Consider the following 21,543-nt stretch of genomic DNA (forward strand, 5'->3'; position numbering starts at 1 on the left):
GTAGAAAAGAGAAACCTGTGCACAATAAAACACTGGGGTGTGTCGGATAATAGAAACCAAGATGGTAAGAAATTTCTTGAAAGAGAAAATGGTCAGTGTTAAACGTGGACCAGACAACTAGGAAGATAAGGAAAACGTATTCAACGGTTTTGATAATTAAGAAGACATTTACAGGCCTATCAAGAATAGATTCAGTGGAATAGCTGCAGTTAAACCAATGAATAGTGGGTGGAGGAGCGGGTGGAAGATGAGAACTGAAGAGATTCTAATCTTATGTCTTTGAGGTACGCAGATATTTAGGAGAACAGGAGAGCAACAAAATGGTAATTAAAGAATATTTGCAGAATTCCAAAAAGGCATATTTCTTTTTACTTTTATTATGTAAGAAGCTTGATGATTTGTATGTATCCTTTGGGATACCTTATGTTATTATTATGTATATTTTATTAGGTCTAACTTGATAATGCTGAGAACAAGGTCCTGATGTCACAATAGAAAATTATTTGTAAGAAGAGAACAAAAGTCAGAAGAGGCAGGAGCAGGAAAGTTTATGTTGCTTCTTTTCTCAGCCTTTTTCTGGAGAGAAGGCCCAGCCACACTTTGTGCCCCTCTCCTCATGTCTCTGGTTCCAGGGTGACCCTTGATTATATGTTCCTTAGTTTGTAACCATCATGGACACCTGAGGGCAATAAAGTTGCTGTTTTCTTGCAATATAATGGTTGCTATGGAACTTTAATAAGTTTTGTTTCATCAGCATGACAAATATGAACTCTACAGAAAACTTATTAGTTAGTTTAATAAACCAATGTAATATAATGTAATGTGAAAAAGGGACAATATTATAAAGTGAAATTTTAAATAGAGCTAAGTTGAATCATGCCTTTAGAAAGTACTGTATCTAATTATTTTATATAAAAAAATGTATTTATGCATAAGTTGCCCAGAGTTTTAGTTCACTGGAAAAAATACCAATGAATTTTTTTCTTTGAAATATCTTGGTGAAGTATTTTGTTGAGTTTGTATACAACTCCTGTTGTTAATGAATGTTGATCTGATGTTTATATTTCTAGTATCGTAGGAATAATTATCCTCGCAGTAAATTGAGGAACCGAATTTGGGGAATGGTCAATTTTGTCAACATGGTAAGATTTTATACACTTTGAATGAAGCTAAAAAAAAAATGGAAAGAAAGATTTAGGATATATATATCTGCTGAATTTTGTGGTATTTCTGATACTAAGGCAGCCCAAAACATAAAAATTCACCAGTAGACTGCAAAATTTTATTGAAAAATTCACAGCAATGAATGCATCACAGGTCTGAGTTTTTGGTTTCCTAAGTAAATGACACTTAATATTTAAACATTTATATAGGTTTCAAATATTGGTCACTATTCAAAAAAATTATAAAGCAATATACAAAGATTGAATACCTATTGTGCATAAATCAAATCCACTATTTAAAATTACTGTTCCAAGACCTTGCATGGCAGAAAGGCTTTCAAGCTATAATTTACTGTCCATGTTTTGACACAGAAATTAGGGGAAATATAAAATGCACTAAATGATTAATTTGTCTAAAATAGAATTAACTATAACCTTTTAAAAAAACAATACTTTGAATTGTACATATTTTCCTTATTCTGACTTCTTCTAAATAAGCCAGATCCATTACTAGAATAAAGAGGGCCTAAAGGAAGATGCTGGAATGAGTACCCAACCTATTTAATAGTGGTTCATTCACCAGTTAAAGGACATTTGATTTGTTTCTAGTTTTTTACTCTAATAAATACTATTTCTTTAAACATGTGCATACAGGTGGATGTGCAAAAAAAATTTTTTTTTGCATAAATGACTAAGAAGTGGGACTGCTGAGTTAAATTGTAACTATGCTCTGTAGCTGGTTCTCACAAATTTTTATGTTCTATTTTTAATTTTCACTCAACTCAAAAATATTTCTAATATCCTTTATGACTTCCTGTTTGATTCAGTGGTTATATATGTGTGTCATTTAACTTCCAATACTTGGGAATTTTTTATATATCTTTATGTTGGAATTTTGCCAACCACATCCATATTTTCCGCTAGCACTTTAACATATTCATAATTATTATCTTACATTCCATGTCATATAATTTCAACATTTGTATTACCTCTGAATCTAGTTTTGTCAACTCATTTCTCAAACAGTGGGCCATTTTTCTTTGTTCTTTTGTGTGTTCTTTACTGTTTTATTGGATACTAGATGTTATGTGTGGGATAGTAGCGACTGAAGAAGTTGTATTTATGAGTGGAAATGTATGTTTCTCTTGCTAGGCCATTAACATATGAGATTGAATCAATCTTGTCAGAAATTAAGCTAGTTTGGGGTTTGCTATTGATATTGTTACCTACGGTGCACCACCAACTTCAGATTCCTGTAGTGTTACCTTGTACTTGCCGTAGGTCCTGGATTGTTGGAGAGATTCTTCCTGTTTCAACCTCAACCTCAGGCCTTTATCAAGTGCTCAAAGAAGGTTTCCCTTCACATTCTTATCTCCCCTTCAGTAGTAACCTGTTCTTGTTTGTTACTCAATGATCGCTGACCTAGTTATGGGACCTAGTTATGGGAGGGTTTTGCATTATCCATTGGTCTTAGGAAAGCCCTGCCCATGGGTCTTGGGGTAGATATTTCTCAACGTTCATGTTCATCCTCCTTTAGTAGGAGACTTTAACTGGTCTGGCCTCAGGACAGTTTCCTTTCCCACCTCTCCTCCAGGGACAGAAGATTTTTTCTTTGCCCTTCATTTAGCAGCAATAGGTCTTCACTCGAGTTCTGGGGGTGTAAAAAAAGTTGACTGAAGTTCATACAGCAGCTTAAGGTGTTTTTTCTCCTCAGGAGAGGAGACTCTGGTAGGTCTTAAGATATTCCCAAGTCAGCAGCTGCTCTCCTCCTTCAGGCTGCTACCATCAAGAGAGGATATTGCCAGTTTCCTAGTCTGCCCTCCATCGTTTTTGTGGGTGTCCAGAGGAGGTTTGTGGAGAAATGTCTGTGCATGTGTGTGAAATTCCTTGGGTCTGTGTCTCTCAGAGGATCCTGTGCTAGCTTTCTATCCCACACTTACCCTTCAGCAATTCCTTAAAAAATGTTTGGTGGATTTTTCTTATCTGCTTGTTTGGTGCTCAACATCTTTTTCTCATATTCTGCCACTGGGAGATGCTCCAGTACCATTTCTCTTAGAAGGAATATGTCTTTCCTTAGATTTCAATCTACTTGTTTGTCTTGTTACCTCAGCTCTCTTACGGTTTCAATAAAAGATATAATTTGTAGATTCCCAGGCCTTTTCTTTTTGTTGGGGTAGAAGCAACGTTCTTTCCAACTTTGTCCATCTTAGCTAGAAGCAGAACTCCTTCCAACCTTAAATCTATGCATAGGGAAAACTAAAATCCTCCCCATGACTATTTCTAAAAGGTAGGAACATGTGGAATGGAATGATTATATCTCATAGTCATCTCTGTTTTCTCCTATTTCTCATATCTTGCAATTGTCTTTATCACTACCCTAACATTGGTCCAAACATAACACTCAATCTCTCTCCTTCGGTTTTCATCTCCAAAGTAAGCATAAATATGACATTGTTGCACATTGCTGAACTTTTCTTAAAGATTTTCAGTTTAGATTGGCAGGTCATACCATAAATAATTTAAGGTAACATTGTCCACAAGTCTTTGACCCTTTCCATCATGTCACTCCTTACTGGCCCTTTATCCTCTGTAGGCAGTCAGACAGTCTGAGGGGATTGATGGGAAGCAATCTCTGTTCTGGCCTGAATCTATCTAACTGGGTCTGACAGCAGTCACCTCATTGAACAGTCTGTCCTTCACAATAAAACATGGCTTTATCTTATAGGATATTTTCTCATTAGAAGATAATATATTCATAAGATGACAAACATTGTTTTTATTTGCACTTGCAACCAGTTTTATAAACCTAAAGCATACCCATGAATGTAGAGAATACAAAGAGCCCAGGTGAAAAAAACATTCTCGTTCTGTAGGCCTGATTCATAAGGTTTGTTCCAGGATAAGGTCAGGCCAAAAGGAATGGGTATCATAGGTTCCAATATGTATTTCAGATCATGATTTAACTAAAGGTCTAACTTCATGAGAGTTTAAAAGAAACCTAGTTCTCATGGTTATGAAATGACCTTGTTGGGTTATGTTGCCACATGGAATTCAATATACTCATATTACGTAGGTTAAGAAACATGGAAAATTAGCACAAGGTTATTGTTATAGCAATGATGTATTAAACTTCTTAATAACCAGTTACATTCTCTATTGATATTATATGATTGACCTCTTCATTTCTGTTCTTAGCTCAGTTTCTATAGTTTATCATTCATTCTTTTTAAAATTGATAAAACACATATACTTTGTATCAAAATCCTCATAATATTTGCTTAAACTCTGTCTTCTTTTGTCCTGGCATCAAAACATTTATCAACTACATGTTTACAAAAGCAGATGGTTAATGGGGTGAGAAGACTTATGGGCTACAACTATGTCTGCCTCCTTTGAGCAATCCCCAATAAGATTTCTTAGACAACAAAGGAATTCCCCAAATCAAAGGAATTTCCTAAATCAAACATGGAGAACAAACATGGCAGCTAAGTTATTGGTTTTCAAAAACCAATATCAAATTTCTAATCTGCCACAGAACCAACTCATGACCTAAAGTAGGGAGATGAATAAAGAACACTCCTTCTATTGGGTGAAACTATTAGTAAATTCACATTTTCAGGTCAGTTATAATCTCAAAGCTTTGCTAAATTATTTATTCTAACACATCCTGAGCCCACGGCCTATAAGGTGTATGATAGTTCAAGGGGAATCAGAGTTTTTAGTCTAGTTTCCTTGTTGGCCATGGCAATTCACTCAGTATTCTGGGTGATTCAGCCCACATTAGTTTCAATTCAACTGTTTTGTTTGAGGATTGCACTTTTTGTTTGTGTACCTGATATGTCAAAATTATTATTATTATTATTATTATTATTATTATTATTATTACTATTTTAAGGTAAGGGAATATAGTAATGCCAAAGGATCGTTCTGCAACTTGACTTTGTGAAATATTATTTCTTTTTTGAACAGATTTATAAAACTTTGGACATTCATGTTACATTGGTTGGCCTTGAAATGTGGACAAATGGAGATAAAATAGAAGTAGATTCAAATATAGAAACTACTTTATTGCATTTTTCAGCTTGGCAAGAAACAATCCTTAAAAACAGGAGGAATTTCGATCATGTTTTGTTACTCAGGTATGTAACTGCTCTATTTTCCTGCATACCTAAAGAGGGTTATTAAAAAAGAAACAGAACAATTGCACAACAACCAAAATACTTTTTAAAGCAATTGACTTTTGGAGAGTACATAGGGACAAAATATTATGCTGGCTATACAGAAAATTTCCATAGAAACTTTTTAATAATCTTTCTTTCTAATAGTGATTAATACTAGAAAGAAAAAATCTGATATATTCATATTCCTGGGCAGAGTTGAAAATGTCATTAGGTAAGCAATACAGTTTTAGAATCCATTTATTTTATTTATCAGCTTCCAACCCTAACTCTCTTCAGCCTTCCACATCATGCCATTCCAACTCCACCAAAGCATTCCTTTCTAGGAAAGCACCTCATTTTCTGAAAATGTTCCTGCAGCAAAGTATCTCCATCCAGTGACCAAAGCTTCAAAAGCATCTGGTCTCAAATGATAGATAACTAATCGGATCAATTAAGCCTGACACAGCTTTAATATCCTAAGAAAAGATTTTGATTTATTGAGAATACTAGGTCATTCCTAAAAGTGTGTGTGGGTGGGGAGTGGAGGTGGGGGGATATTTTTTTATCATTTCTGTATTCAAAATACCTAACGCACTGCATTGCCTATAGGGAAATTATAAATAATGCTGAACTGACTTCAGTCTTGGGTTTTGCATAGTTCTTTTATTGCAAGGAATATTAAATGTTAACCTTCAGTCTGAACTCAGAACTGTGAAGCTTCCAAAGTCTATAATAGTCAGAGGAGGTCAGGTCCAGCCATTTGGCATATCGATGAGAATGGCCTAGACCTCAAAAGATCATTTTTTATTTTATATCTGGGGTGGCCTATAGCATATCTTTCCAGCGAAAACATGTACCTGGCTTGGATTTAGATATTCATACAAAATTATGGGAGGTAAAGTAAAATATCACTATAACCTTCACAGTGAGCTAGATTAGCCCCTTTACCTATTCGTTGGACACGTGTTTTATAATATGTATAAATAGTTTAATAAATATATATACCAGGGGTGCCAAAAAATGTATACAAGTGGACACTTCGGTCAACATTGCTCAAGCAGTAGTTCGCTGTACTCAGAAGTGTCTGGATGCTGATGGTAACCACTCTGAGCACCTCCTGTAATTGCAGAAGTCAAACATGACTTGTATTCGTATTTTGTTATCAGTATATACTGAGTATTTCAATTTGAATACAGTTTTCTTTTCTTAAAACGTGTGTACATTTTTGGCACCCTCTGTATAAACATAATATAATATGTTTAATAAATAATCTAAAAATGTTTACATGGGTGTAAGTGGAATACCTTCCATGAATGTGTCTTACTCTGAGCAGTTACTTCTCTCATCAATAGTGTGTCTACAAATAGGGAAATGGTATGTGTGTATAGGGGGAGGGGAGTGCTACTAAATATCTAACTGGACATTATATGGGGTGCCAAAAAATGTATACTCATGTTAAGATAACATCTCTTAAAATGTGTATACATTTTTTTTTGGCACGCCTGGTATTTGGGATTTCTTATGTGTTGAGTTTCTTGTATGCTGTCCCTTCCATATTCACATAGGTCTAGAAGTGATTTTTGGTTGTAAGTGACAATGAACAGCATTAGAATCAGGACTGTGCTTTCTCTAATACTTTGTCTCCATGGGTGATGTTCTCCCAAGATCTTTGTCTCGAAGACCAGAATTTTGAGTTCCTTCAAGATGTATAGTCAAATAGTGACTTTGAAACGTAGAGCCAGGACTATTTCAATAAAAAAGAAAGAAGCAGAGCATATGTTTTTGATCAAAAAAAGTTAAAGACTGAAAGAGGTCATCTAACCTCATAAGCTTTCTTGTATTTGAATCCCCTCTATTACACTCCAAGTGTGGCCCACCAGCCCATGATAGCTTTCTTTAAAGTTTTCCAATTCTAAATGTTCTTCCTGAAAACATATCAAGTTTGGATCCCTTTAATATACACATCAACATCTGTCTTTTTAGGTAATCTAGGAATAGTCCTGTTTCCACATGACAACTCTTCAATGTTTGATTATCGCTATCAAATTCTCTATGAGTTTCTATGGTTGATTAAACATTTTAAAAAATTTTCAACCACAGCTAATTAATTATAGTGTTGAGTTCATTTATTATGTTGCATTTTCTCCTCTGAACATTTTTTTACTTAATTTTTTTTCCTTTGGTCTTTTATGTGGTTTTATTCAAAGCTGAGTGTAACACAAACTAAAGTCAAACAAAATGGGACTTATTTTTTTTAGAAAGTACTTCTTTATGATTTCCATTTAAGATTGCATTGGCTTTTTCAATGCCTCTAATATACCATTGGTTTAAAATGAGCTTAATATCAACTGAGGTCATCCTCAATACCAGAACTCCAGAAAAAAGGGAAGGCATTTTCATGTGCAAAGGCACTTGCTTTGTGGGGGTTTACTGCAATTCAATCTATGTGTTAATTAAACTACTACCTCAGATTGAAGAGTGTATTTTCCTCTTGTTTATAGTGGGAAGTGGCTGTACACACATGCACAAGGAACTTCTTATCCAGGGGGTATGTGCCTGCCCTTTTATTCCTCCAGTGTCATTAAGGTAGGCCGTGTTTTATTTATGTTATGTTACTTAATCAAACCATTTGAATTAAATATCTATAATTTTCTATGTCCTGTTGACAGGGACTATGTATGCATTCGGTCATATATTCCCACCAAAATATGTCACAGTGAAACTGTCATGTTTTCTTTATTAAATCAGAAAATAAATATTTTATAAAAGCTATAGATGAATAGTGAAGGTAAACCAATGTTCAGAGTTTAATAGGACATCACATACAGATTAACATACAGAGATTAGAAAAGCTCTTGTGCATGTTAAATATAAGTGAGGATAATTGTTCTTGTGCTGGAAAGAGAATACATAAACCATTTAAAATATCAGATCAAGGCAGACTTACAATTCCTTTTCCAAAAGCATTAAAACCTTCAAATTGCTGACACCCTTTGTTTATCTGATCCTTTCTCAAGTCACTGAGCTTAAATACTGTTTAAGAAACCCTACCTAAGAAATTCTTGAAAAATCAAGATTTGGATTTGTTTCCTTTAGTGTCTCTGCCTACTTGTTGGTATGCTTGGCCTGGTCTTGTTAAGACCTCGAAATTAAAGACTACTCCTTATTAAAATGGCTTCATGACCTATTTATTCTATAGTTCTTTGTATGATTATGCCTTTGCCAATGGAATTTTAGTAGCATAAACTTTGCATAAAGAGTCAATCTAATCTAATATAGGCTGCCAGCACTCCAATTATGATATCATAACCCATCCAGAACACATTTTAAACTTCAAATGAGCAAAATGGAATGACCAAATTAGGGATATTTTACTTTTACAGTAACCTGATATGCTATCTCTTGGGAAATTAATATTTTTTATTAATATAAAGATTAAAACATTAAATAGAGCTAAAAACAGAGGTAACAATCAACTTTGCCTTGGACTTGGCATTTCTGACCTTCTGGTTTTCTTCACAATAGAAAGTCCCTCCTCACGAGTGCATAGCATTTTTGTGCAATGTGAGACTACACATTAAAAACGCAAGCCATGCATATTTTTATTTTTTCCCTCTTTGAAATATCTAGTATATAGAAGACAACCAATAATGCTTATTATATTGGGTAGGACATTGTTTAATAATTTTTTGCTATTTGTAAAAATGTGTCTATATAAATCCAACAATGACTATTGTTGTGTCACAAAAAAGAATTTCAAACTGTTAGAGTTTGAGACCCTCAAAAGGTCATTTGTCCAACCTTATTAAACAAGTAAAGAAACTGAGGGGCTGCATAGGCTGGTAACTAAGTCCACAGCCTCTCAAGTAAGTATTAGTTAACCGGAAGCCAGGATCCAGGTCTCACCCATGAATTCAAAGCACTATGCGCTACAGTGTGCTGTCTTGTGGAAATTTCCAATGCATATTTTTGTTGTTGTTGTTGGTATCAGGATCTTCTACCTGACCTAAATGTGGTTGCGAACAGAATGGCACATCAGCTGGGGCATAACCTTGGACTGCAGCATGACAATTATCCGTGTACCTGTACTTTGGGAAGATGTGTAATGGACAGTGAGGGGAGGTGAGGCTCAAACAGTATAGAGAATACATTTAAGTATTTTGGGAGTGGCTTTTGACGAAAACTCCATATTGTTGGAATGTATTGTGATTATGTGGAATTTTTCCTAATGCACTTCAGAAAGTCTATTATAAAACCAGACATGGTACAGACCTTTCCTTTTGGGGCTAAATGTCATCAGCTGGTAGTGTCTATCCGAGTGATATGATGAGAAAAATTCTAAGACTCCACCTGAGCATATTACAAAAGTACATGACAATCAATTAATAACTGCACCAAGGAATACACTCTACACGACTTGTCTTAACATCTTTGCTATAAGTTATAATCTCCTCCTTCAAATCTTTGCTTAAATATATCCTCAGCAAAGCCTTCCCCGGCCACCTGCTCCAATTTTTCAATCTTGTCCCCTCACACACATACCCTGGCACTGTCCACCCCCTCTCCCTTGGCTTCCCCCATCCCCTTTTGGTACTAACCACCATCTACTATAGTCTATGTTTTACATATTTTGTTCATTAATTATTTTACTCCCCCACTAGAACATAGGTTTCATGAGGTTGGATGATTTTTTTCTCCTTTGTTCACTAGTATATCACTGCTGTCTCCAAAAGTCCCGGACACATACTAGGTAAATCACAAATATAGAATGAATGAATGTCCAGCTCCTTTCCAACACGTGAATTACCTGTAGTCAGTTCCTAAGCCTTGCACATCTATGATCTCCTTCACAGGGGTTACACATGATGCATTTATATAGTAAGAAAATGTTTGCTAATGATGATCAATGTTTCTATATATTGATTCAATGACGTAAAGCGCTAAAGTGCCCAAGCACAGTGACTGGCATAGAGTAAGAACTCAGTAACTGATATTTCATTGTACACCATTATCTATATAGTTACTAATATTTTTTCATGGCCCCACCATCCTAATCTAACATTTTTGGGACTCTGAAAGTCTACCTGTATTTAATCATTCTATCAGTAAGATTGGCAAAGGAGTCAAAAACAAAAGGGAAGTGGAATGGAGGTGAAGTTCGTTTTTTAAAAAAAGCTTTAAACTGAGTTTTAGAAGTACAGTATATTACATTCCTAAGATGTGTAAGACGTTATTAAACAAATAGTTTCTATAGATGTTTATAGAGAACCACTCTGTTCCAGGAACTGTGTTAACTAGTGCCCATTTTTAAAAATTTGGACATGATGCAGTCCCTGCATTGAGAAGTTTGTAATCTTGCATTTTCTATAATAAAGAGCCCAGTTACTACTCTGCTATAACAGTAAGGCAAGAGTAAGAAAAGGAAACGGACTTCTAGAGTTTGTCATTTACATCTACTCTTTCTAAACTCTTGATAACATTTTCAGCGCTGTCCTACAAGTATGCACTGATATGATTAATCTTTTCTCTTTAACTCATCCTACCTCTAGCATTCCTGCACTGAAGTTCAGCAAATGCAACAGAAACCAGTACATGCAGTTCCTAAAAGATTATAAGCCAACGTGTCTATCCAATGTTCCATTTTCTGATAAGCTAAATCACTCCCCGTATTGTGGAAACAAGAAGTTGGATGAGGGAGAAGAATGTGACTGTGGCCCTGTTCAGGTATTTGCAGATGACGTCTTTAAATTGCAAAGTTTATGCTCAGTTAGCACCTAAGCAGGGATGTAGCCATTCATTAACCATGGCATTCTTTGTAAAGCTTTACAAACTGTGCTTTCTTTTTCTCATTTGGAAACAAACTATCGGTGCAGCTTTATGCAAGGCTTCTTACCAAGTCATAAAATGTGTATCATGACCTTGCTGGAGGTCCACGGCATCACATTTGGCTGGTTTGTATACTATTTGTGTCTTCTTGTCCGGAGGGCCCATTGGTGTCATTGTCTAATTCTCATGCACAGTAAGAAACTGTTCTACAAAATCCTTCACAGTCAATGGAGTTTTACTCAGGAACTAGCCTATAACCCAGGGGGACAGTTCATGTTGTAAGAAACTGTCTTAATTGATCAGGAACCTTTTAACCTTCCACATATGTATTGCAGTCTTTGTCTCTGGAGCATTTAGAATAAGCCTTTGAGGTAAATTTTAAAAGGATTCTTAATCTGCATTTCTCCAACATAGAAGCTATTTCTTTCAAGAGCTCATCATGGGAATCCTAGAAAATTTCTTGTCAAATTATCAAGTGCATATACATCAAGTGGGGATGTTGTTAAAATGTGGTCTGGTGGGGGCTGAGATCCTTCATTCCTACCAACCTGCAAGGTTATGCTGATGCTGCTGGTCCAAGAACCACATTTTTAGCATCTACGCTTGAAACATGGCACAATTCAAAACAAGTCTGATGGCAATGAAGAGACTCCATAATCAGAGTGGGGACTGGGACACGTCTACAGGTTACAGCATCTAATCTTCAAATGTCTCTCGTTAAATGCGAAGAGGCTTTAACTTTGGAAATTGATGCTTTTGACCATGCACCTTCTTTGGAATGGTTCTACAGTTTTTTATTCTAGCATGTGAAGTAACTTACATGACCAGATGCAGACAGGTTTTTTTGTTGTTATCATTTTGTTTGAGCAGATAGGGCCTAAGTGTCCATCCTGTTGTTATTACTTAATGATGCATCAAAAAACAAATAAACAAAAAAACACAAAAAACAAACAAACAAAAAAAAAACAAAAACAAAGGTCAGCCTGAAATATTGGGCATCTTGAATAAAATGTAAAATCAGATCTTCAGAACTTGTATTATCTCACATCAAACCTTTAGTATAGAGAAGCAGCCGGACCCTTCCCGAAAAAGGAAGTCATCTGTAGAACAAGAGGTCTCAGACTTTGTGTTTTGTATGCTGACAGTGAAAATTCATTAGCTCTAGAGTACTGAACAGACAGATGGGAAGAAAGCAAAGTAAAAGTCCCAAACACCAGTAGCAAGCAGTAGTTTTTATATCTAGCCAAGGATTTTGCTCTGAAAGACTAGGGATGTTAAATTACACAGAAGCATAACTAACTGAAGTCAAACAAGAATTAAACTGCAGACCAATTTCTGATCTTGAATTTTTGGTTATTGCCAGGAGTGCAGTAATCCTTGTTGTGATGCAAACAAATGTGTGTTGAAGCCAGGATTTACTTGTGCAGAAGGAGAATGTTGTGAATCTTGTCAGGTGAGAACCTTTGCAAAGACCGGGTTTCTCCGTTTTCAGTTTATTAAGTGTACACAGGACCACAGAGTTGTCTGACCACTGCATGACCCTATACCACTAATCCTGGACTGGGGTGAGGCTAGCTGTATACAGTATAGCCTCTTCTGAGATGCCCTAACTTCTATCCACTGGACAGTGCTATGGTCTGGGGAGTGGCGAGTTAGGTAATGAGCACTTAGTCTTTTAGAAGTGGAGTTATATGACTGACATTATTCTTGCTCTCTTGTAAATCATTACCAACCTATTCCACCTGAACTGGAGGGTGAGGTGGGGGGAACTAGCATCTCAACAAGAGTGAACTAAAAGGGAAGAGGACTGGAAAGTTGTAGTGACTAGTACATGGAGATATATTCCAAGGAAGGACGACCAGAAATCCAAATGTCTCTGTCCAAGATTGTGAAATCCAAAGAATGGAAGTATATCTTATTCATCTTGAAATCTTTCCAGAACTCAGCACAATTAAGTGCATATTGAATGGCTGAATGAGAGAATATTTTCATTAAGTGCCCTCCAGCAATGAGATCCAGGGCATTTTTCTAGTTCATATGGAGAAATCTGATTTCTTAGGAGCAGAGATTCCTCCTTACAGGCAGGAGCTCTCAGGTGTGTGTGTGTGTGTGTGTGTGTGTGTGTGTGTGTGGTGGTGGTGGTAGTTGGGGGTAGGGGAGCACTGAAGCAAAGAATGAAGAAGATGAGATAAACAGAGTACTTACTCATGTCTCCCATTTATGTCCATTCCAGCTCTACCCAATGCTATTCTAATACCAAATTTGAAAAACACCATCTTGTGATTGTCTTAATTAATGATAATGATTCTCAGTAGAATGTAAAAGGAAAGTTATGATCCATTTTTAAAACCTTTTTTACGTAAATTAAATGGATCAACCTTTCTCCTATTTACCTACCTAAATATGTCCAAGATTTAGTCTCTTTGTTTTTTTTCAACAGATGAAAAAAGTAGGGTTTGTATGCAGACCAGCAAAAGATGAATGTGATTTTCCTGAAATGTGTACTGGCCACTCTTCAGGGTGTCCCAAGGACCAATTTCAAATAAATGGATTTCCATGCAAGAATGCAAAAGGCTACTGCTTCATGGGGAAATGTCCCACCCGGGATAACCAGTGCTCTGAATTGTTTAATGATGGTGAGAGACAATTACAGTAAACGTCTCATGAAGCTAATAGCTATTATTTCTCTCTTATTGTCCTGTAGGAAATTGGGGACAAGATTGGAGATAATGCTATTTGTGGCATTTTTTCCAAGATATTTCCTGCATCTTACCATTAATATTAATTGATATTACATAATATTAATTGATTAGCTCAGTATGTGGGCTAAGTACTACTGCCTAAAATATCCTCCTGAGGTAATACGATGGTTTTAAAGTTATTTATTTATCCCATTCTGCTTTACCACTTCATAATACTGAAATTTCAATTACATTAGAAAAATAAAGTATTTTGTAATTAATAATATCATGCTTTCATTGTTTTCCTTTTATTATACCATTTTTCACCCCAGAGGCAAAAGACAGTTCTGATATCTGCTACATGATGAATAAAAAAGGAAATAGATTTGGATACTGCAAAAATAAGGACAACCAATTAATTCCCTGTGAAGAGAAGTAAGTGACTTATAAAGAAAAGTAAGTGCCCTCTAAGAGTGTTTTGCAAAGTCAGAGCAGCTCTTGTTCTGACAGCTGCTAACTTCTTTTTACTGAGGAGACTAAGAAGAGAGGGAAGCAGGAAGGAAGAGAGCACGCATTGCCTCCTGGACAGTGTTAACTGGCATTTATGTACTGGATTTATTAGCTGAAGGTCATGGAATAGAAGAAGGTGAGATGGGAAACATTTCAGCTTCTTAGGAAAGAAAGGGAGGAGAAGAAGCTACAAAAAAGAGAAAGGAGTACACAGAAGGAGGGGAAATAAGTAGAAAAGCGGAAAAGAGGAAGAGAAAAGAGCGAAGCCATGAGAAGAAAAAAAGTTGAAGTTGAAACTGGAAGAGAGAATGGGAGAATTGGAGGTTAGATCTGACTTTAAAAAGGATGAGCTTGTTATGTACCTACACCGTCCATGAAATAGTCTGTATGTCAACTATAATTTAATATATGGAGTCCACAGGATATGGAGTTCAGCATAGGGAATAGAGGCAATGGAATTGTAATAGATACGTACGATGTCAGAGGGGCAATAGATTGGGGCGGGGGGTTATCACTTCGTGAGGGGTGAAATGTCTAACTATTACATTGTTTTGTACACCTGAAACTAATTTTTTTTTAAAAAAAGAAAAGAAGCATGAGCTGAACCATACTTCCAGGTTTGTTCCTGACATCCAGCAAGCCTTTTTTGTGTGTGTCACAAAACAGGATTTGGTCTAAAAACAGCAATAGCAAAAACCTATGGTCAAGTTCAATGTTCTCCTAAATATACTAGGTGAAAATGGACAGTCATTTGACTGTGATTATTTTGAATTGTTTCCTAATCTTTAAAAGGGGGGTTATATTAACAGCAACCGCGTAGGTTTATTGTGAGAATCAACTGATGTGCTCTGTGCAAGAAAGAATAAGAAAGAATCTTAGTATCCTGATTAAAGTTATGCTAATTTAAATTACTAATAAAAATATTCTTCTGTAAACTTAAGCTAATATTGATTTGTGATAATCACAATAATAGCATAAAGGAATATAATCATTTTACATCTTTACCTACTCATCTCAGTTCCCAGGGTGAAGATGTTGACTGTCCAACAGATTACCCTGCCTCTCTTGGCCCCTCTGTAGCCTACTGACAAAACCTGGGTCAAGAAAAAAGTGGCCAGGCAAACCTGGCCACATCATTGCAAACCTGGTCTCTAAAGTTCTATTTCTGGTCCCAAGTCTGAGAATACACTCCCTTTCTTTCAGAGATGTCAAATGTGGAAAGATATACTGCACTGGAGGGCAGCACTCTTCTGTCCCTGGAGAAGAGAAGATCTATCACGTGAAGAAGTCTCCCCAGGAGAATGTCACCACCGAATGCAAAACCTTTGTTTTATACCACAATTCTAAAGATCTGGGTCTGGTTGCTCCTGGAACAAAATGTGGAGATGGAATGGTAAGATGAAACACTTCGTTTTATTCAAATGTCTTGGCTCAGCCACTGTAACACTTCATTGGATCCTATAATTGGTTCCAGAGGGCCTGTATGTGGGAAAGCAGAAAAAATTGGTAACTTTTTTTATTGAGCTGAGTAGTAATAACACTATCACAAATATTCATTTTGTCTAAACTGTATTATGTAAGTTGATGTGTAAATGATGTAAGTGTGCTTAATTAGTATCTTACAGTAGGCATCTAATGAAATTATAGACATAGTATTTTGAATTAATTTGACTATGAAGTAACCATACAGTCTTCCTTTATTTTATTCATTCAGTGTATTTACTGGGGGGCATGTACTATGGTGCCAGTGACGGTGCTGGACTCAGAGGATGCAAAGATGAATGTACTTGAGAATTTCATAGATTAAATGAAATATATCATTACAATCCAACACAAATGCTTTTATAGAGGTGAGGTCCATGTACATTGTAGTCCAAAGGACTAACTTTATTTATAGAACACAAAATGGCATCTTATGATGCCATTAAATGAGTGACATTTCAGCTTTGACTTTGATGAGCAACATTTTCCCACATACGGAAAATGAGGAAAAACTTTTTAGAAAGACATACGTACATAATATGCAAAGGTACAAAGTGTGTGGAGTAGCAGGTAACTGACAATTTCAGTGTGACGAGCTGAGGGTGAAATGGTGAAAAATGAAATTGAACAGGTAGAACGAGACCAGATTGTAAAGAGTTTATTATTTCAAGGGAAAACTTTAGAATGTATACTAAAAACAATAACTGGCTCACCGAGGTTTATAAACACAAGAATATATGGAAAACAATCTTTATCTGAAAATCAGCTATTTTGAATTGAAATGTTTTCTGTCTGTGGATACAGCTTCCCCTTTCTCTATATGCCACCACCCACAAACTTTACAGTGCCATTCATATAATGTGATAGAGAAATAAATTGGAAAACAAAAATTCAGAATGTGGAAAAAAGATTAGACTTTAACAACTTAATGGAGACTAATATTTCAAGTCGAAATATTTAACTATCCAGTTTCTCATTAAAATGACTAAATAAATACCAAACTGGTAAGGAATCTGTGTTTGGGAAAATTGAGTTAAGTTTATCCACCTCAAGCTAGAAAGTTCAAGGACTTTCAAGAAGATAGAGTGTGGGGCATCAGGTTGAGGAAGATGTGAAGCAATCTTTATTCACTTCAGGCAATGAAAATCAGCCAGAAGTACAAAGCAGAAGTATGACATCCCCTTTACAGAACCCTATTAAAAGTGGCAGGGATTGAACCAAGGGGTTCAGAGGGGAGCAGTTTGTAAGAAACACATCTTGATCACATAAGTACATTGTGACCAGGTATTACCACATAGAATGCCTACTCCTTCAAGAGAAGTCTTAGCCCAGAAGCACACCAGTCACAATGGTGCCAGTTCTTGAACCAATTCCTAATGAGGGAATTCATGCATAGCAAAGGCCAATCCACAGAGATATCACCAAGACACTAGTTTCAGAATTTTTCATTTTATTTTCACATTGTGATTCTATATGAGGAACTTAAAATGCATAAGAACCATTCTAGCTTCTCTTAGTACCATGTTTCCCCTAAAACAAGACCTAGCCGGACCATCAGCTCTAATGCGTCTTTTGGAGCAAAATTAATTTTTGGAGAAAAAAAAAAAAATTTTGCTCCAAAAGATGCATTAGAGCTGATGGTCCGGCTAGGTCTTGTTTTGGGGGAGACACGGTAGTTATTCTTTCTGGGTAAATTTGAATTTGGCATAGAAAAGAGGGCAAACTTATCTCATTGCCTGTGGGTGCCCTCTTCCTTAGTTATACTATAGAACTTATAACATAGATAAGAAAAAAAAAGGAAAGGAGAGAGAAGGATAGTAGAATGAAGAGGGTAAAAGACTAGAGCTGAGGAGGGAAGGAAGGATGGAAATTGTTAGTCCGTTCTCTGACACAAATTTGCTGAAAAATTGTCTCAGTAGTTGTCTCTTTATTAAACTTACAAAAATGGCAAATTCAAAATAGGAAACATCTCAATACTTCTCTTTAGTTGAGCCTAAAATGCTTAAATAGAGATCTACATGGGTTTTAAACAATGTTTTCCACTGTTCAGTTATGTATAGTCACGCACCGTGTAACACCAGTTCAGTCAGTGATGGACCGCATATACAACAGTGGAACAATAAGATTATAATGGAGCTGAATTTCCTGTTAGAAATGGAGGGATCTGTGATTTAAGAGGCATTTTTTTCCTCTGATGAGAGCAGTATCTGTGGGGCGTGGTAATAGATTGCCTCTCACTGAGAGCACCTCAATGTTGCGTGCACAGACTACATCCCAATCAGCCAGCCTCTGACCTATTCCAGCACAGAGGAGCCTCTCCCCGCAGCATTGCACATGCAGGGGGCCCTCCGGCCCACCCAGATCCAGCGTGGTCTTCAGAGTACATGGCTGTGAGTTCTTTGCTGAGGACCTAAGACCTGCAAGGACACAGGTCCACAGGCACTACCTTCACAAGTAGTGAGTGTCACTGCCACTTGAGTGAAAGCTTCCTGTGGTGGTGTGGAGCCAGCTTGGCCCGGTCCTTGGAACTATTTTCAGGTTGTAATGATGTAAAACATAAGCAAGTTTTATTTCTTCTGTCAATTCAATGCCAGAGAGAGCCATTTGTGATGGGAAGGGTCAATAGACCCAAAAACAAAATTTCAAAGTCCTGTTCTACACCCTCTTTTTTATGAATAGCACAAAAGTTCTTAATGTGACCACTTTTCCAACATGTAGTAGCCAAAACCACATTGCCATGACAATCCCCTATGTTCCTCTATCTCTCCATCTCGATTTCTTATTCCCGCTGGTCCTCAAGCCGCCTTTCACTCCCTTCTGACAGTCACTATGATGGTGATCTATGCCTTACCCGCCAGCTTTTCCTCAATATTTCAATATTTCCAATCAATCCAGCCCACATTTCTGTTCATGGAGCAGCACTGACAGCTTCAATCTTCTGATGGAAGGAAGCAGGAGGGAGGGCTCATGGGATGGTATTTATAAAGTCTACAGCCATATACAGTCCTGTCCTCAGCCTTCACACTTGCTCACCACTCACTGACTCACCCAGAGCAACTTTCAGTCCTGCAGGCTCCATTCATGGTAAGTGCCCTCTACAGCTGCACCATTTTGTATCTTTTATACAATATTTTTCCTGTACCTTTCTTATGTTTAGATATGTTTAGATACACAAATACTTACCATTGTGTTATCATTGCCAATGGCATTCACCACAGTAACGTGCTGTACAGGCTCATAGCCTAGGAGCAATAAGCTACAACATCCAGCCTAGGTGTGTAGTAGGCTGTACCATCTAGGTTTTTGTACGTGCATTCTATGACGTTTGCACAATGACAAAATCACCTAATGATGAATTTCTCAGTATGTATCCCCGTCATTGAGTGACATGTGACTGTATATAGAAAATCCATTCTATAAAGATAAACAAAGAGGACAAATAACAACAGACATAAAAGAATTCAACAGTGTAAACAATGGAGACCAATCTGAGGAATCATAAGTGACAGTCCCTTATGAAGCAGACATGCATTAAATAAGAACAAAATCCTTTTGAAAAAATTTCAATTTATATTTAATACAATTTAAAAGGATGTTACATCTATAAAAATGATATAATTTGAAATCAAGAAGCACTGCCTTCAAAGTAAAAAAATAAATCATGATTGTTGCTTTGTATGTAATTTGGGCAGTAAACCGTCAAATAGATACTACAAAAAAATAGTAAATTACAAGCTAAACTTCTTAACACAGAAGAATAAGATGAAGGAATTAAAAAAATAAAAATAAATTAATAAAAGCAAGAAATCTGATAATTCTAGATAAAGGAAACATAGTAGTGGTAAAAATATAATTAAAGAAATAATAATAATAAATTCCCTAAGCTGAGGAATGTATACAATAAAAAATCAGTACCAGGAAAAATTCATAGAAAGAGATAAACATTTATACTTATCGTCACACCATGAAATCAATAATAATGAAAACAAAGAAATTAAGAAAACTATGCAATAGCATCAAAAACAATAAAATAGTTGAAAATAATTTTAACCAAGGAGATGAATGATCTGTACACTAAAAAATATGACTTTGATGAAAGAAATTGAAGAAGACACAAATAAATTGAAAGATATCCTTTGTTAATGAGTTGGAAGAATTAATATTGTTATAATGTCTATACTACCCAAAAATGATCTACAGAGTCAGTACAATTCCTAGCAAAACACCAATGGTATTCTTTATAGAAATTAAAAAAAAAAGTTTAAATTTGTATGAAGCCACAAAAGATCCCAAATAGCCAAAGCAAGCTTGTCTACAGAACAAAGTTAGAAGCATTATACTTCCTTATTCCAAAGTGTATTACAAAGCTATAGTAATTAAAATAGTATGATACTGACATAAAAACAGACATACAGACCAATGAAACAGGGTAGAAAGCTGAGAAATAAACTTATGCACCTACAACAAACTAACCTTTGACATGGGCACCAAGAATACACAATGGGGAAAGTATAGTCTATTCAATAAATGGTGCTGTGAATACTGGATATCCACATGCAAAAGAATAAAACTGGACCCTTACTTAACAGCATGAATAAAACTTAACTCAAAATGGATCAGCGACTTAAATATAAAGTATGAAACAGTAAAACACCTAGAAGAAAACATAGGAGAAAAGCTCATTGGCATTCATCTTGGCAATGAATTTTTGAATGTGACACCAAAAGCACAGACAAAGCAAAAATAAATAAGCGGAAATATATTAAAGTAAAGCATTTCTTTATAGTAAAGGAAACAATCAAAATGCAAAGGCAACCTATGGAATGGGAGAAAGTATTTGCAACCCATATATCTGATAAAGAGTTAATAATATATGAAAGTGATAAGTAACTCATAAAACTCAATAGCAAAACAAATAATACAATTAAAAATGGTCAAAGGACCCAAATAATTTTCCAAAGAAGACATACAAATGACCAACACATATATGAAAATGTGCTCAACATCACTAATCACCAGGGAAATGCAAATCAAAACCTCTGAGCTATCACCTCATACTTGTTAGGATGGCTATTATTAAAGCACCAAGAAATAACAAGTGTTGGTGAGGAAATGGAAAAAAGAGGACCTTGTCCACTGTTGGTGGGGATGTAAATTGTTACAGACATTACAGAAACAACATGAAGATTCCTCAAAATATTAAAAATAGAACTGTCTGATATAGCAATTCCATTTCTGAGTATATCTCCAAAGGGATTGAAATCAGAATCTTGAAGAGATATCTGCACCCATGTTTATTGCAGCATTATTCACAATAGCCAAGATATGGAAACAATCTAAATGTCCTTCAATGGATGAATGGATAATAAATTTGCACTCATATGTACATACATATAATGCAGCCTTTAAAGAAAGAAAATCCTTTCATTTGTGACAACATGGATGACTTGGAGGATGTTTCACTTATGCTAAGCAAAACAAGACAGACACAGAAAGACAAATATTGTATGATCTCACTTTTATGTGGAATCTGAAAAAGTCAAAATCACAGAAGCAGAGAAGAGATGATGGTTGCCAGGGGCTAAGGGGTGGGGAAAATGGGGAGATATTGATCAAAGGGTGCAAACTTTCTATGAGTAAGTTCTAGAGATCTAATGTACAGCATGGTGACCATAGCTAATAATACTGTAATAGATACTTGAAATTTGCTAAGAGAGTACT

The 21,543-nt window shown here is 35.9% G+C and overlaps 1 protein-coding gene across 1 annotated transcript in view; it reads left to right on the forward strand.

Moving 5' to 3' along the window:
- Positions 1 to 21,543, forward strand: part of ADAM7 (ADAM metallopeptidase domain 7) — a 46,690-nt gene that overhangs the window by 15,737 nt on the left and 9,410 nt on the right. The window contains exons 8-16 of the mRNA XM_088791722.1: positions 1,071 to 1,142; positions 5,133 to 5,302; positions 7,825 to 7,909; positions 9,315 to 9,445; positions 10,873 to 11,047; positions 12,513 to 12,602; positions 13,590 to 13,785; positions 14,163 to 14,265; positions 15,544 to 15,733. Of these exons, the coding sequence (XP_088647848.1) occupies positions 1,071 to 1,142; positions 5,133 to 5,302; positions 7,825 to 7,909; positions 9,315 to 9,445; positions 10,873 to 11,047; positions 12,513 to 12,602; positions 13,590 to 13,785; positions 14,163 to 14,265; positions 15,544 to 15,733 (1,212 nt within the window). The remainder of the gene's footprint in view (positions 1 to 1,070; positions 1,143 to 5,132; positions 5,303 to 7,824; positions 7,910 to 9,314; positions 9,446 to 10,872; positions 11,048 to 12,512; positions 12,603 to 13,589; positions 13,786 to 14,162; positions 14,266 to 15,543; positions 15,734 to 21,543) is intronic.

Source organism: Rhinolophus sinicus, chromosome 15, assembly GCF_057876585.1.
Source record: "Rhinolophus sinicus isolate RSI-liver-muscle chromosome 15, RSI-T2T, whole genome shotgun sequence".
NCBI lineage: Eukaryota > Metazoa > Chordata > Mammalia > Chiroptera > Rhinolophidae > Rhinolophus > Rhinolophus sinicus.